This window comes from Ictidomys tridecemlineatus, chromosome 11, assembly GCF_052094955.1.
Source record: "Ictidomys tridecemlineatus isolate mIctTri1 chromosome 11, mIctTri1.hap1, whole genome shotgun sequence".
Taxonomy (NCBI): domain Eukaryota; kingdom Metazoa; phylum Chordata; class Mammalia; order Rodentia; family Sciuridae; genus Ictidomys; species Ictidomys tridecemlineatus.
The window spans coordinates 106,459,926-106,473,144 of record NC_135487.1 but is presented as its reverse complement, the minus strand read 5'-3'; the positions used below and the strand labels follow the sequence as shown (position 1 = coordinate 106,473,144).

The window sequence follows — 13,219 nt, the reverse complement described above, 5'->3', positions numbered from 1 at the left end:
ATTGGATTTTATAATTATATATAAAGATTATCATTTCTTAGAAATATCAAGACAAGACAAACATTTAATTTGCTGAATCATAACAGCCCCGAACTTCCCATATGTACTCCCTCCTTTGTTGATGGAACTGGAGTGTGTATGCGTGCATGTTCATCCTTCCCAGATATAAGAATTCTGTTAAACTTGGTTCAGGACATTCAGATTAATTTTCAAAGGTTTAGCATTTAGTGAGATATATATGAAAGGTAGGAGAGAAGGCCTCTTATCATTCAACAATTTATAGCCAGAATATAGCAATTATTATTAAGTAATATGAAAGAACTAAGACATATTTGGGTCAAGATAGATATTCCATTAATCTGTTTTGCTTTTTCTCAATTGCTTCTAGTATTTAATTCATTTCTACACACATGACTTCTAAGTTAAAAACACTGTGCCCAAAAATTTAAAAAAAATTAAAAAAAACCAATTTTCTTTAAATCTATTAAATCAGGTCATTCGTACAATCTTGATACAAACTGAGCTGAGACTTATTTTATGGAATCTGGGATGATGGATAAATTTGAAGCCTGGAAGATTTGGTTCAGATTTCCTACTTTTAAAAATAGAAAAATATTCACTATTTAAAAAAAATAAGGACATTTATACATGGTTCCTAATTAATCTTATAAATTCCAGTGGGAAGCTCAGAACGGTAAACTTACAGGGAGAGATGATTATAGGATCCCTTACCTCCTGGAGGTGGTTTATTTTTTGAGGTGAGGATGACAAAACCAAATCCTTCATTTTCTTTTCGTTGCAAGACAACATCATAGGCCTCCTGGGGAGCAGGCCTAGCTGAGACCTCTGGTCGGTTCAGGCGGGGAGATCCATTCTGTGTTGAAATGAAGGCGTGAGAGCTGTCGTCCTCAGGTTGTTTCTCTACAACAAATATGGTTAGTTTTGATATTTCTGGAAAATCATAATTTTTGGTAAATAAAATATTTTTGTGCTAAGCTTCTCAAATAAAATTTAGTTTCTAGTTACAAAGAATACAAAAGCAGCCTCCCAATGTGAGTTTTGAGTATAATCTGAGTACAGATATAGGCAGCAACAGTATGTGGCTCCCTAAATACTTAAAGTATATATTGGACAAATATATATGATCTAGTATTATCTCATTTTAAATAAAGTTTCTCAAAGCCTCTGTGAGGTTTGATAGTAAAAATATTCTTGAAATTGTTTTAGTTATGTCAAGGCTTATAACCTTGACCAGTTATTTTAACAAAAGTAGATAATAAGGAACTACATGATAAACTTTCTTTGTATATCAACTATAAATATAAATTAATTCAGTGACAATATTCATCAATGTCTGGTCAAAGCATGAGAACACAAATGCTGTCCCATTCTAACAGTCTGCCATCTGCACAGGATTTGCCTTATATAATGTGTTTTACAATTGATATTTCTGATCTGATGAGATTAAATGAGTTCATCTTTAGCAGTTCTTGGTCTTTCTTTCCCCCACTTTCTGGGGCACATAACAAACTGTGCACATGAATAGCAGACTGTGCTGGGCACATATAAGATCATAAAGGATCTCCACAAAATGGGCATTTAACTCACACTTTTTTCTGCCATTCAAGGATGACACTGGAATCTGAGAATGACATGATTTAGTTCTAATTGATTAGAAAAAAAAAAAAAAAAGGCTTGGGTAACCTGTCAGGTCCCCTCTTGCCTCTGCAAGAGTTCTGTTTCTATTCTTCACACTTAAATAAATTCTTATCTTTTCACTCTTGCAAGAAAAAAAAAAAAGAGGCTTATTTTGTGTGATCATTTGGTTGGACATCATTAATAGTCCCAACATACTACTATGGTGGAATACACATTTTTAAGGTCTCTTTTGGCTGAAAATTTATATGATTTTAAGAATATGTTTCAGAATCTTAACATAATTCCACCAATATCCAATCACTGAAAAAAAAATTCCTGCATAATGTATGGTTAGAATGAATTAGTTAAAATGTCTTTGATACTGCCAAACTACTATATTTCTTCATGCATCTTTCTCCATGATGTTTTTCATGATCTTACTGAATGTAGATAAGCTCTAATTCTAGCACAACAAAACTGAGGGAATCAAATGACTGATATTTACTAAGAGAGGGGGGACCATTATTTTGGATGTTGCAATCTTTTTTTTTTTTTTTTTTTTGTACTCAGGGGCACTTGACCACTGAGCCATATCCCCAGCCCTATTTTGCATTTTATTTAGAGACAGGGTCTCATGAGTTGCTTAGCACCTCACTTTTTGCTGAGGCTGGCTTTGAACTCAAGATCCTCCCATCTCAGCCTCCCGAGCTGCTGGGATTACAGGTATGCATCACCATGCCCAGCTGGATGTTGCAATCATTTTTTAAGAGTGATGTTACAAAATAGCTGGAAGTGTAGCCCAGTGAGGCCCTGGGTTCCATTCCTAGCAGTGGAAACAAACAAATGAACAAACCAAAACCCCCCCAAAACAGGAACAAACAAACAAACAAAAAAAGAATTATATGAATATTCATCAAGTTAACAAACATTTACTGATGTTTACTCTGTGCCAGGCATTAGGTGCTGGGGATACAGCAGAAACTAAACGAATAGAACAAATAATACCCATAATGTTTCTTGTGCTAGAGTTGTCTTTTTCTAAGTGAATTCGCTTTTAAAAATTCTATATTCACAAAACTATTGGTAAGAAAACTGCAAAAGTTGTTCGTATCCTAATGTCATAGTTTAGACCCTGGGCTTGGCAATTAAACCATGACTTAATCCCAGCCTACTCCCTACCAGCTATGTGTCTCTTAATATTCCTGTGAGCTACTATACAACTAGTTCATGACAATATTTACAACACAGTGTTTTGAGAACTAAATAAAATAACTCATGCATCTGGGACATTGTAAGTACCCAATAAATGTTAAATTATATTATACTAAAACTTTTCTTGAAGAAAAATTTCACTTTCCTGGAATATCTGGGATTTCCTCAGGACCCAAAATCTTTTGATATTCAGCTAGTGGGATACCTTGATAAATAATTGTATTTGTCTAAAAAAATGAATTTTAGGGCTGGGGTTGGCAGAGCACTTGCCCGGGATGTGTGAGGCACTGGATTTGATCCTTAGCACCACATAAAAATGAAAAAAATAAAATAAAGGCATGTTGTCCATCTGTAACTAAAAAAAAAAAAAAAAAAAAAAAAAAGAATTTAGCTGGGAGGCAGAGACAGGAGGAATTTAAATTTGAGGTCAGCCAGGACAATTTGGTGAAACCCTGTCTCCAAAAAAAAAAAAAAAAAAAAAGTAAAAAGGGCTGGGAGTGCAGCTTAGTAGTAGAGTTCTTGTCTAGTACGTGTGAGACCCGGATTCAATCCCCAGTACTGCAAAAACCAAACCAAACCAAACCAGATTTAAACTCTCATTTGATCTGCATTGCTATGTTGGTAAAATTTATCAATATATCAATATAATCTTAAAGAGGTCCAAAACTTTTTCCTTGTTTTTATAATGGCATTATTTCTTGATCCTTTTGACCTTACATGGCTTTCCACAATGGGGTCTTTGGTCATACCAAGTGGTTATTTCATATACTACTAAATATAATAAAATACCCTGCAAAGCCACCTAGAAAGAAGACTAAGTCTCTTTGTTTTTTCTTCTTAACTTTTCAAAGCAGAAACGATTCACCGACCTCCATAGAAGATCTTTCTTCTGACAGTTAATAACACATGGCCATTTCGAGCAGCAGTTGTCATTAGGTCCAAGACTTGTTTGTGTGACTTCCCTTTAACAGGAATTCCATCAATGCACATTAGTTCATCAGCTGCACGGAGTCGGCCATCTTTCTCAGCTGCTCCCAGGGGTATAATGGCACCAATATATATCTGGTAAGATAAAGTGTAGGTTGGTTTGTACAATCTACCAAGGTTAGCTGAAGATCTGAGGACTCTCTGACTCAGCAGTGTGCAAAACAACAACCTTCTGCAGTTCATCTACGAATTCAGTCAATTTCAAAAAGGTGATATCTTAAAAAGTGCCCATTCTCTAAAATGGCACTTCAAATAACCACAGTGCATAATGTAATCCTTCTAGCTTCTCAGGGTTGAGTAAATAAAAAAAAATACAAAGTTGTTCAATAACTTAAAAAGCACCATGATCTCCATCACCACAATGTAACAAAGCAAACTCAGAAAATGCAATTCTGTGGAGTAGCTACTAAGAGTACGAGTCTGATTATTCTGTCAGGAAAAATTTTCTACATATTTTTCACAGCAACTGGGATCATTTTTATGATTCTCCCATCACTGACAGTACAAGTGTTCCTCACTTGCATCTACTAGTATCCACTTGCATATCTGGTTCATTCTGCTCACCAATAATTAGACTCCTATAATTAGGCAATCCTGAATTTTAGACTAGTTTCAGACCTGGGAGAACCTGACATTTAAGAGAAAGACTGTTCTTGAGTTGTTAAAAACAAATTCTTAAAAAGTCTAAGAAAATACTATGAATATGAAAAAACAGGAAATATTAAAAAATACATATACCATCAAAAACAAAGTTTCTTATGTTTGCTCTATACAGAGCAAGGTGCCTTAAGCTTCATGTGGTTCCAGTGATTACTGTAATTATAAACAATATGACTATTAGAATATATTTATATATATAAAAAAGAGATCCACTCAGCTATAGAAAGAAATGTCATAAAAAAGTTAGTATTGCTTATCTAGCTTCCAAGTATAAGAAGGTAATCCTTTACTCTTTGTCATTCAATACGAAGGGCAAAACTTAAAAACAAAATTAAGTTTATATGAGAATTATGCATAAACAAAATTCTAGATTGTAAATGCTTTGCAAATGTAGCTCTTATGGCTTCTGGACAGAAATATTAATTATTTTATATTCCTCTAGCTAACAAATGAAATGATGTAAAGTACTGAGCATGAAAACCCTACCCTATATCAAGACTAGGTGAAATAATATGCATAGGCTCATGCCAACTTTCTATGGAGCATTCAGAAAGTAGAGTGGTTGTAGCAAAGAGGACACTGGATTATAGGTCTTTTAAAGAAGAAAAATGTTTTAGAATCTGTTTAACAAAGGTAAAGGTAATAAAAAGTTAAAGCAGCCTTTCCTTTCTGGTGCTGGGGATGAAAACCAGGACCTTGTGCGTGACAGGCACATACTTTACCACTAAGCTATATCCCCCAGTGTTACGGTTTAGATCTAGAACATCTCCCAAAGCCTCATGTGTTGGAGGGTAAGTCCTCAGTGCAGTAATGTTTGAAGGTGTGAATTTTGGAAAGTGACCTCTGACCTTATCAATAGAACAGTCCATTAATGGATTAATAATATGAATGGACTATGGCAAAATTGTAGGGTTAGGGTGGGGCCTAGTTGAAGGAAGTGGGTCATTGGGCATGTACTTTAGGGACTATGTTTTGTTTCTGCCCACCTCTTACTGGTTACCATCGCTGAGCAGCTTTCTTCCACCAGACCTTTCGCCTTCATGTTCTGCCTCATCTCAGGCCCAGAGCAATGGAGCCGGCTGACTGTGGATTGAAATCCCTGAAACCTTGAGCCAAAATAAATCTTTTCCCTTCTAAGTTATTTTTCTCAGGTATTCATCATAGTGGCAAAAAGCTAACACTTTTCACTCCAAACAAACTTCAATTAGTTCCAAAGAAAAGAATCACTGTCCAATGAACAGCTGACATATTCAGTTTTTACCTACAGTTTTTACCCTAAACTATACCAGGTTAACTGGGGGACTGTGATACTCATATAAATGCAGTTCTTCCTCATATTATTAAAAATATAAGAGAAAAAAAAACTCTTAAAATCCACCATATTTCACCAAATTGCCACTCAAAAATTTTAACAGGAATGGCCATATTCCAAAGTATTTACACTTACAGATTGGTCAGGTCCATCTCCTCCCAGCACCCTGAAGCCAAACCCTGATTCCTGTTTCCGAAGAAAAACATCCAAATCTTTGGTGTTTGGTGCTAAGAAAAACCAGAAAATGTAAAGTAAATATTTTTATTTATTTAAAAAGGATCAAAACAAAATTATGTTCAATATTTAGTAGAAAAATGATATACAGCAATTCAGTAAACTATAATCTTTTTGATAGTGAAAATTAACATAAAAGTGTAACACACATAGGAGAATTCAACTATAAATCCTATGCTCTCAATATTATACTGCCACTAACTTTTAATGCTCTCCAATCAATATTGGAACTTTCAATTCAGAATTATTCAATTTGAGTTAGATATTTAATAGGTACAAACGATCTAAGGAACCAAATTTGAGCAAAGCACTTTAAAGCCTAGGAAAAGAGAGCCTGTAAAATGCCTTATTTCTAATCCTTTTTTACGGGGGTAAGAGAAGCACATAATTTTTATTAATATTTTCATGCATCTGAATATCCAGAAAACACATTAGACATAGGGGATTTTTATGCCCTAAGGAAATAAGAAGGCTTGGAAGCCAGCTTAGGAGATGCAATGTTGGACTGACAGGAAAAGAATGGAGTTCTGGAACCAAGCGCCATTGACAAACTTGGAATCTGCCATTTTCCAAAATATGAGATTCACAGCATCCGTTATAGGAGGTGCCCCCCATTTATCAGAGTCAGCATAGAAGGGTACTGTGTTAGCTCTGTGGGAAACTTAAAATTACTCTAGAAAAAGTCCATTAGGCCTTTAAAGTAATTTCTCTTTTCAATTAGCTTTGAGTAGGAAGAATGGAAACATATGGGTGAAGCGATGGAAGATGAGCCTGAGTAGTGGTGCTCACCTGTTATCAAGCCCAGGCGAAAGGCTGAGGCAGGAAGCATAGCAATTTCCACCTCACCCTTAGCAACTTGGTGAGACTGTGTCTCAAAATCAGACTTCCAGCCTGCAGGGTGCCTTATTTCTGCTCTAAAGCTAATACCTTCGTCTCAGGAAAATATCTGACATGAACCACTTACTTAGCCTAAATTTGTAAGCTGGATAATGTTTTAAAGGAAAACACATAATAGCTAACCTCTCCCTGGCCCCATTTTCTAGGAGGGGAAACCAAGGGCCTATGTGACTTGCCTAGTGTGACACAGAGAATGGTAGAGCTGAGATTTTAATCCAGCTTGATTTCCAAGTTCTCAGCTCTTCACCCATGCCATCCTGTCCCCAAAGGGCAGGTGGCATTCATCAGAATATTAAATGAGCAAAATCTATTTCATGACTAAGGTTTTATCTGTGGGAATATATTAACGCTATTCATGAGTAAGAAGTATATACTAGAAAGGGAAAAGAGAGAAACAATCGGGGAACTATATAAAAAGTAAGTAAAATGTGGTGTGAGGTTAATTCTTGATAATATTCTTTGGAAACAATCTCTGCGGGTAAGTACTTATTATAAGAATCACAGAACTTTAGGACTGGGGGTATAGTTCAGTGGTAGAGTGTGTACTTAACATGTGTGAGACTCTCTGTTCAATTCCCATCAGAAAAAAAAAAAGAAGAAAAAAATCATAGAACTTTAGAAATTAGAGAAATCATGAATCAAGTACATTTTTATGGGTGAGGCCCAATGGGACTGCAATATTAAAATTATATCAGGCTATGAATTGGAAGTCTCAAGGAAGGAATTGTACAGTTATACCAATTTAAATTATTGCTTTGCCATGCTTACACCTGGTCTTTCTCTTTCTAGATATGGCCTGGACATATGATAATAAAGATCTACAACTAAGTTAATAAGCATGAAGTGAATTACATATTATATTTCTATCTGGGTATATGTTTTTCATGGTACATACAGATCTCTTGTTTAAGAACAAATTTTTAAAAATTAAACCTACTTATAGCTGTAATTTTAATTTAGAAAAGATTTGTCATCAGTAGGTAAATAAATATAAAAATGAATTTCTGCATTGACTCTGGTTTCCTATTAAAATATACTCCTGCCAAAAAAATCTCTATAAAACACAGGCCCCCAAATATTTTCCCTATAGTTAAAACCATTTTGTGGCTCTCTGTCATTTGTATGACCAACTCCAGCTTCTTCAGAAGTGAGTGATTGGCTCTCACTATCTGCCCCTGCTCTGTCTCTGGCTTCCCTTGCCAATCACACCCAGCCATACCTTAGAATCCAGGCCACACAAGGCCAACCTGCAAATGAATGCTACTCCTTCTGTTTTTCCTTTTTGTCTTCCTCATAAGCACCTCTTTGTCCTTAAGTCTTAGCTCCAGCTTTACTTCCTCTATGAAGCTTTGCCTACTACTGTGTCCCACTCACACTGAGAAACTGACCATTTCTTATTCTGGATCCAAATAAGCAGCTGATCCTTCTATAACTGTACCTGGTAGCCTCATGTGTACTTATCTATATAAGTACTTATTTGATTACACATTTGGCTTTTCCATTTAGACTTAATAATATTTCTGGGTGCCGGGTCTATGTAACCTATTTATTTCTGTATTCCAATTGCCTAATGTGATGTCTGCTAGACTGCTGGCCAAAAAAATTAATACACAGTTTTTTAAAAAATAAATAAATGAACACTGAATGTACATGTAAGAAGCTGAGAGTCATATTAAAATTAGAATGAAGGAATAACTTCTTACTATTCTTTTGAAAGATGGGAAGGTTCTAGTTTAAAAATAAATCAATTTATCTTATTATATTCTCTCCTGAAATATTCCATCACTACTTACGTTTATCTTCATATAAAGTCTTAGACTTCAGGTAGACCTCAGAAGGATCCAACTTTGGGGATCCTGATCTGATAATGCTGGGTGGAAAAGGCATAGGCTGGGGAATGGGCTCATTTATAGTCTCCAAACTTCCTGAATTTTCCTTTTTATCTGTTTTCTGAAATGGAAAAGGCACTTACTTAGTATTTTTTTTAAAATAAAATGGTTGATTAATTCATAAAACTGCTGTCTGAACTAAGTACAGCGACTGAGTACAGCTGTATAAGTGGCAGGGTCAAAGGCACAGTCTACCACCAGTCTTGGAATTCAATTTCATATATATATATATATATATATGATTCAATTTCATGTATATATCTGGCTAAAACATATTTAACTTAAATTAGAAAAAGGGTTATAGTGATGTCAAGTGAAGCGCCTCAATTAGTCTTATGTTTAAACAACTTTTCCATTTTCTCTGTATCACCAAGACAAAAATTGACTTTGGGATGAAGACAAATAGGAATCCAACACAAGGAAGCACAAGGAAGTAAAGCAAGAGGGAGCCTCAGAGAATACCTTCATCAAATTCTTCATGAGCTCTACCTTCCAATCACTGAATTTAATTTCCAATGAAGATATTTAAGATAATATTTTCTCCTAAGAAAATGGACTAGGGAGCGTTAACTCCAATTTTGGTTATAAAAATGATATTGAAAACTCTGCCTGGTCAATTCAAATAAACACATGTTAAGCAATCAATCAGAGAAGGGAAAACAGAGCAGCCTATTTTGATACCTTTTCTACTCAGAACTTTCCCCAAATAATTGTCGAGCAAAATGACTAAATTATAAATTCAGAAATGAAATCTAATAAATAGCCTAAAAGTATAGTTTGAGATCAGCTTGTCATCCGGAATTTTTGTTAGGACAGGAGATTACAGATTTCTATAAGTAATGCTGACTAGAAGGCAAGGGCACCAGCTTGGGAAGAGGCAGTGAGGGGGTCAGGCACCACAATTCACCATGTTACAGGGGAACCCCCTTGCTGACCTACACCCAGACAGATGGAAGAGAAGGTGAAAGCAGCCTTCTCCCATCACCCACACATCCTAGGATTCTGTCACAAGTTGTTCAATGTCACCATAGCCTTCCATCAATTATAAAGCATTAGGGTGACTATGGCTGCAATGGCATCTAATAGATATGGTGGCATAGGAGTTAAAAATGATGCTAGGGAGGCAGAGAAATGTACACAAAAATATGGTGTGACTTTAAGTGAATGGACAAAAATTTGTGTTCACACTGGGCCTGATTGTACAGTTTGTACAGAGGGTAGAAGCTGAGTGTTTCTTCCATTTTGATCCATACAACAGCAAATTTGCAAAGGATTCCTACTTAGTGGGCTACAAGAATGGTATATGATTTATGGTTATGAGAGACCTTTTTTTAATTTTGAGGTGAAAGACTCCAGAACTAAATTAGAATTTAAAAACTATTGACTTCATTTCCATATCTACATAATTATATATATAAATAAAATAAATAGCCTAAAAGTATAGTTTGAGATCAGCTTGTCATCCTCTTTCCAGCCACCATCTCATGAGCTCTCACAGAGGAAAATTTGGCACTTCGCCTGTTGAGTAGGGAAGAAACACTTGAGGACGACTGTAATACTCACCATTTTGGCAGTTTTAGTTGGTGAAGAGGGGCCTTAAAAAAATAAAAAATGAGCCAAATTTTAAAAACAGCATTCTCAGATCATACATACTGCTAATGTTTATAATAAACTAGCTATGACTTCCAGCAGGCTAGTAAACTCTTTTTTTTTTTTTAATTTTAACATTTATTTTTTTTAGTTTTTGGCAGACACAACATCTTTGTTTGTATATGGTGCTGAGGATCGAACCCGGAGCCGAACGCATGCCAGTCGAGCGCGCTACCGCTTGAGCCACATCCCCAGCTCCGTAGTAAACTCTTTTTATCTAATACTTTCTATGTGCCAGGCATTATATATCTATTGTCTCATTTCATTTTCATAACAATCCTAAGGCATATATGCTATTATCATTTAATAGATAAGGTAAACTAAGATTCTTTTCTATACCATAGAACCAATAAGTAAGGCAGAAAATGACATCAACCTGTTAGATATCAACTTTAGGTTTCTTTGTATATTTGTCAAAGCCCTGGATAACTGTCCAGCACTAACAAAGAGATTTCCTTCTGACTTTCAGCACACTCTACCATATCACCATGAGAAAAAAACAAAAAGGTTCAAAGAAACAAGAATAAAGAAAAACTTGCTAATAAAGTCTTCATATGTTTAAAAAAAAAACTTAACTAAAAAGCCAGAGTGATAAGAAAGTGTAGGACTAAATTTCATTCTTTAATAAAAATATTAGTCATTTATAGGTATAGATGTGAGAAAGCCTATTAAAATGCAACTTTGTGGTTAGTGCTTGGAACTGGATTTATAATGCCTGGGATCAGTTTGTGTCAGCTGATGACCTTGAAAAATAAAAATTTCACTTCTTTCATATAAGCACAGTGAGGTTTAATTAACATTTACAGGCAGTCATTAGAGCTTAAGATAAAAGCTTTCTGAGCACAAGCTATCATGACTGCCTTTGCCGAACAGGTTAACAAAGCACACCATGTTTTACTTATCCATAGAGATGTGAGCTCTTTCAGAAGATCTTTGGTGTATTATAGAAGTCCAGATGAAACACCACTGGTTGAAAGAGTCAATTTCTATTATTTTCATCAACAGAGAAAGTGAAATTAAGAGAATATGTTTCACTTGACATAGCATAATACTGAGGCTCTCTCTGGTCATTAAACCCATAAATCAGATTTTTAAAAGAATACAGTGGGAAAGAAATCAATAATGGACACATATGAAACCACTAGTAACTAAAACACTGCCAAAAAAGATACTGCTTATAGAAATAATCAGACAGAATCAGTGGATTACCAGTGAAATCTTCTGGGGAAAGACATTCTAACCTATAAAGAAGGACAATTAAAAAATATAAACACTTGAACATTAAGATTTTTTCTTTGTTATGCTTTTACTCACCTCCTCTTAAGATAAGGAGTGGTACATCTGCACCTACTGGGAACTGTTTTAGCACTTCTACCACTTGGAGATGTGTTAAATTCTGCACATTTTGATGGTAGATTTCCTTAATTATATCCCCTTTCTGAAGGCCTTGACACCACTGGCTATCCAATATCATTTTCACCTTCTGTCCAGTGGGGCTGTCAGCAATTGCAAATCCAAAACCTTTAGGACCCTTAATCAAAGGGATGGTCACTAGTTCAGGCTGGGAGCTGCCCGATGAGGCCATGGATGCTCTCTGCTCATTTGGATCTGATGCACCATTGAGACGATCACTAGTCAAGATATGTCCAGATTTTCCATTCTGGTCCAGAACCATTGCTCCTGCCTTAAAATCCTGAGTATTCATGCAAGTCTCTCCCTTGGTTAATGACTGTCCATTGATTACTGGGGTAGCAGCAACAATATCCACAACAGGATCTTCACTGTCATCAGGAAGTGGATATCCACGACATAAAGTGAGGTTTACATATTGATTGACAGGTACCAACTGAAACATTTGGACAACATCTGCATGGGTGTGACCAAGGACACAGTTGCCATTGATGTCTACAATAACATCACCTGATAAAATATAATCATGTTAAAAAATAACTTTTTGCTAGAGAAAAGGCAAAAGTAAATTTAACAACCAAATTTGAATTCTGGAATTACCTTACTGTTCATTACTTACTGAAAAGATAACATTTCTAACAGACATTCTCTCTCTCATGACTTCTCACTAAAAAAATTAATATAAATATCTAAAGTCTTAATTATTTTAGCAGCAAAGAGTTTTGACCTCAAGTTCAAGTGAATCATTTGGGAAAAAAAACCCTGCAAATTTTATTATCAATATTTGTATACAGAGTCCTACCTAGGTGGCCACACAAAGCTCAATATGTTGTGGTAAGTATTTAGTGCACAGAAGAGGAGCATCACTGGCTATTTGCACATACAAGCTATCCTTCATTACCGCCTTATTTCTTGATTTTAACAAGCCACAGGTTATAAATATACTTAAAAATTTATTCTCATTTGAGAAACGTAAAACTGAAATTTGAATAATGTCAACTTATAAATGTGTTTTCTTTTTTTAAAAATATTTTTTAGTTGTAGATGGATACAATATCTTTATTTATTTTTATGTGGTGCTGAGGATGGAATCCAGTGCTTCACATATGTGAGGCAAGCACTCCACCACTAAGCTACAACCCCAGCCCTGAATGTGTTTTTTTTTTTAGTGTCCTTCTATTTGTAGAGATTCTGAATTTATTATAAATCAGATATTTAAAAGCGGAAGCCACAACAAAAAATTCAACACAAAAAATTACTGTATTATTTAAAACACTGAAAAGTCAGCTAAATTAGTCTTTATAAAATTTAATTTTGTTTTCCTGATTTT

General features: G+C 35.2%; 1 protein-coding gene across 5 annotated transcripts in view; it reads right to left on the bottom strand.

Annotated features, from left to right (window-relative positions):
* Positions 1-13,219, bottom strand: part of Magi3 (membrane associated guanylate kinase, WW and PDZ domain containing 3) — a 237,787-nt gene that overhangs the window by 27,685 nt on the left and 196,883 nt on the right. For all 5 annotated transcript variants that reach the window (XM_078027040.1, XM_078027041.1, XM_078027042.1 and 2 more), the window contains exons 10-15: positions 11,794-12,399; positions 10,393-10,424; positions 8,734-8,890; positions 5,945-6,036; positions 3,720-3,912; positions 733-921 (exon numbers count right to left, since the gene is read on the bottom strand). In XM_078027040.1, the coding sequence (XP_077883166.1) occupies positions 733-921; positions 3,720-3,912; positions 5,945-6,036; positions 8,734-8,890; positions 10,393-10,424; positions 11,794-12,399 (1,269 nt within the window). The remainder of the gene's footprint in view (positions 1-732; positions 922-3,719; positions 3,913-5,944; positions 6,037-8,733; positions 8,891-10,392; positions 10,425-11,793; positions 12,400-13,219) is intronic.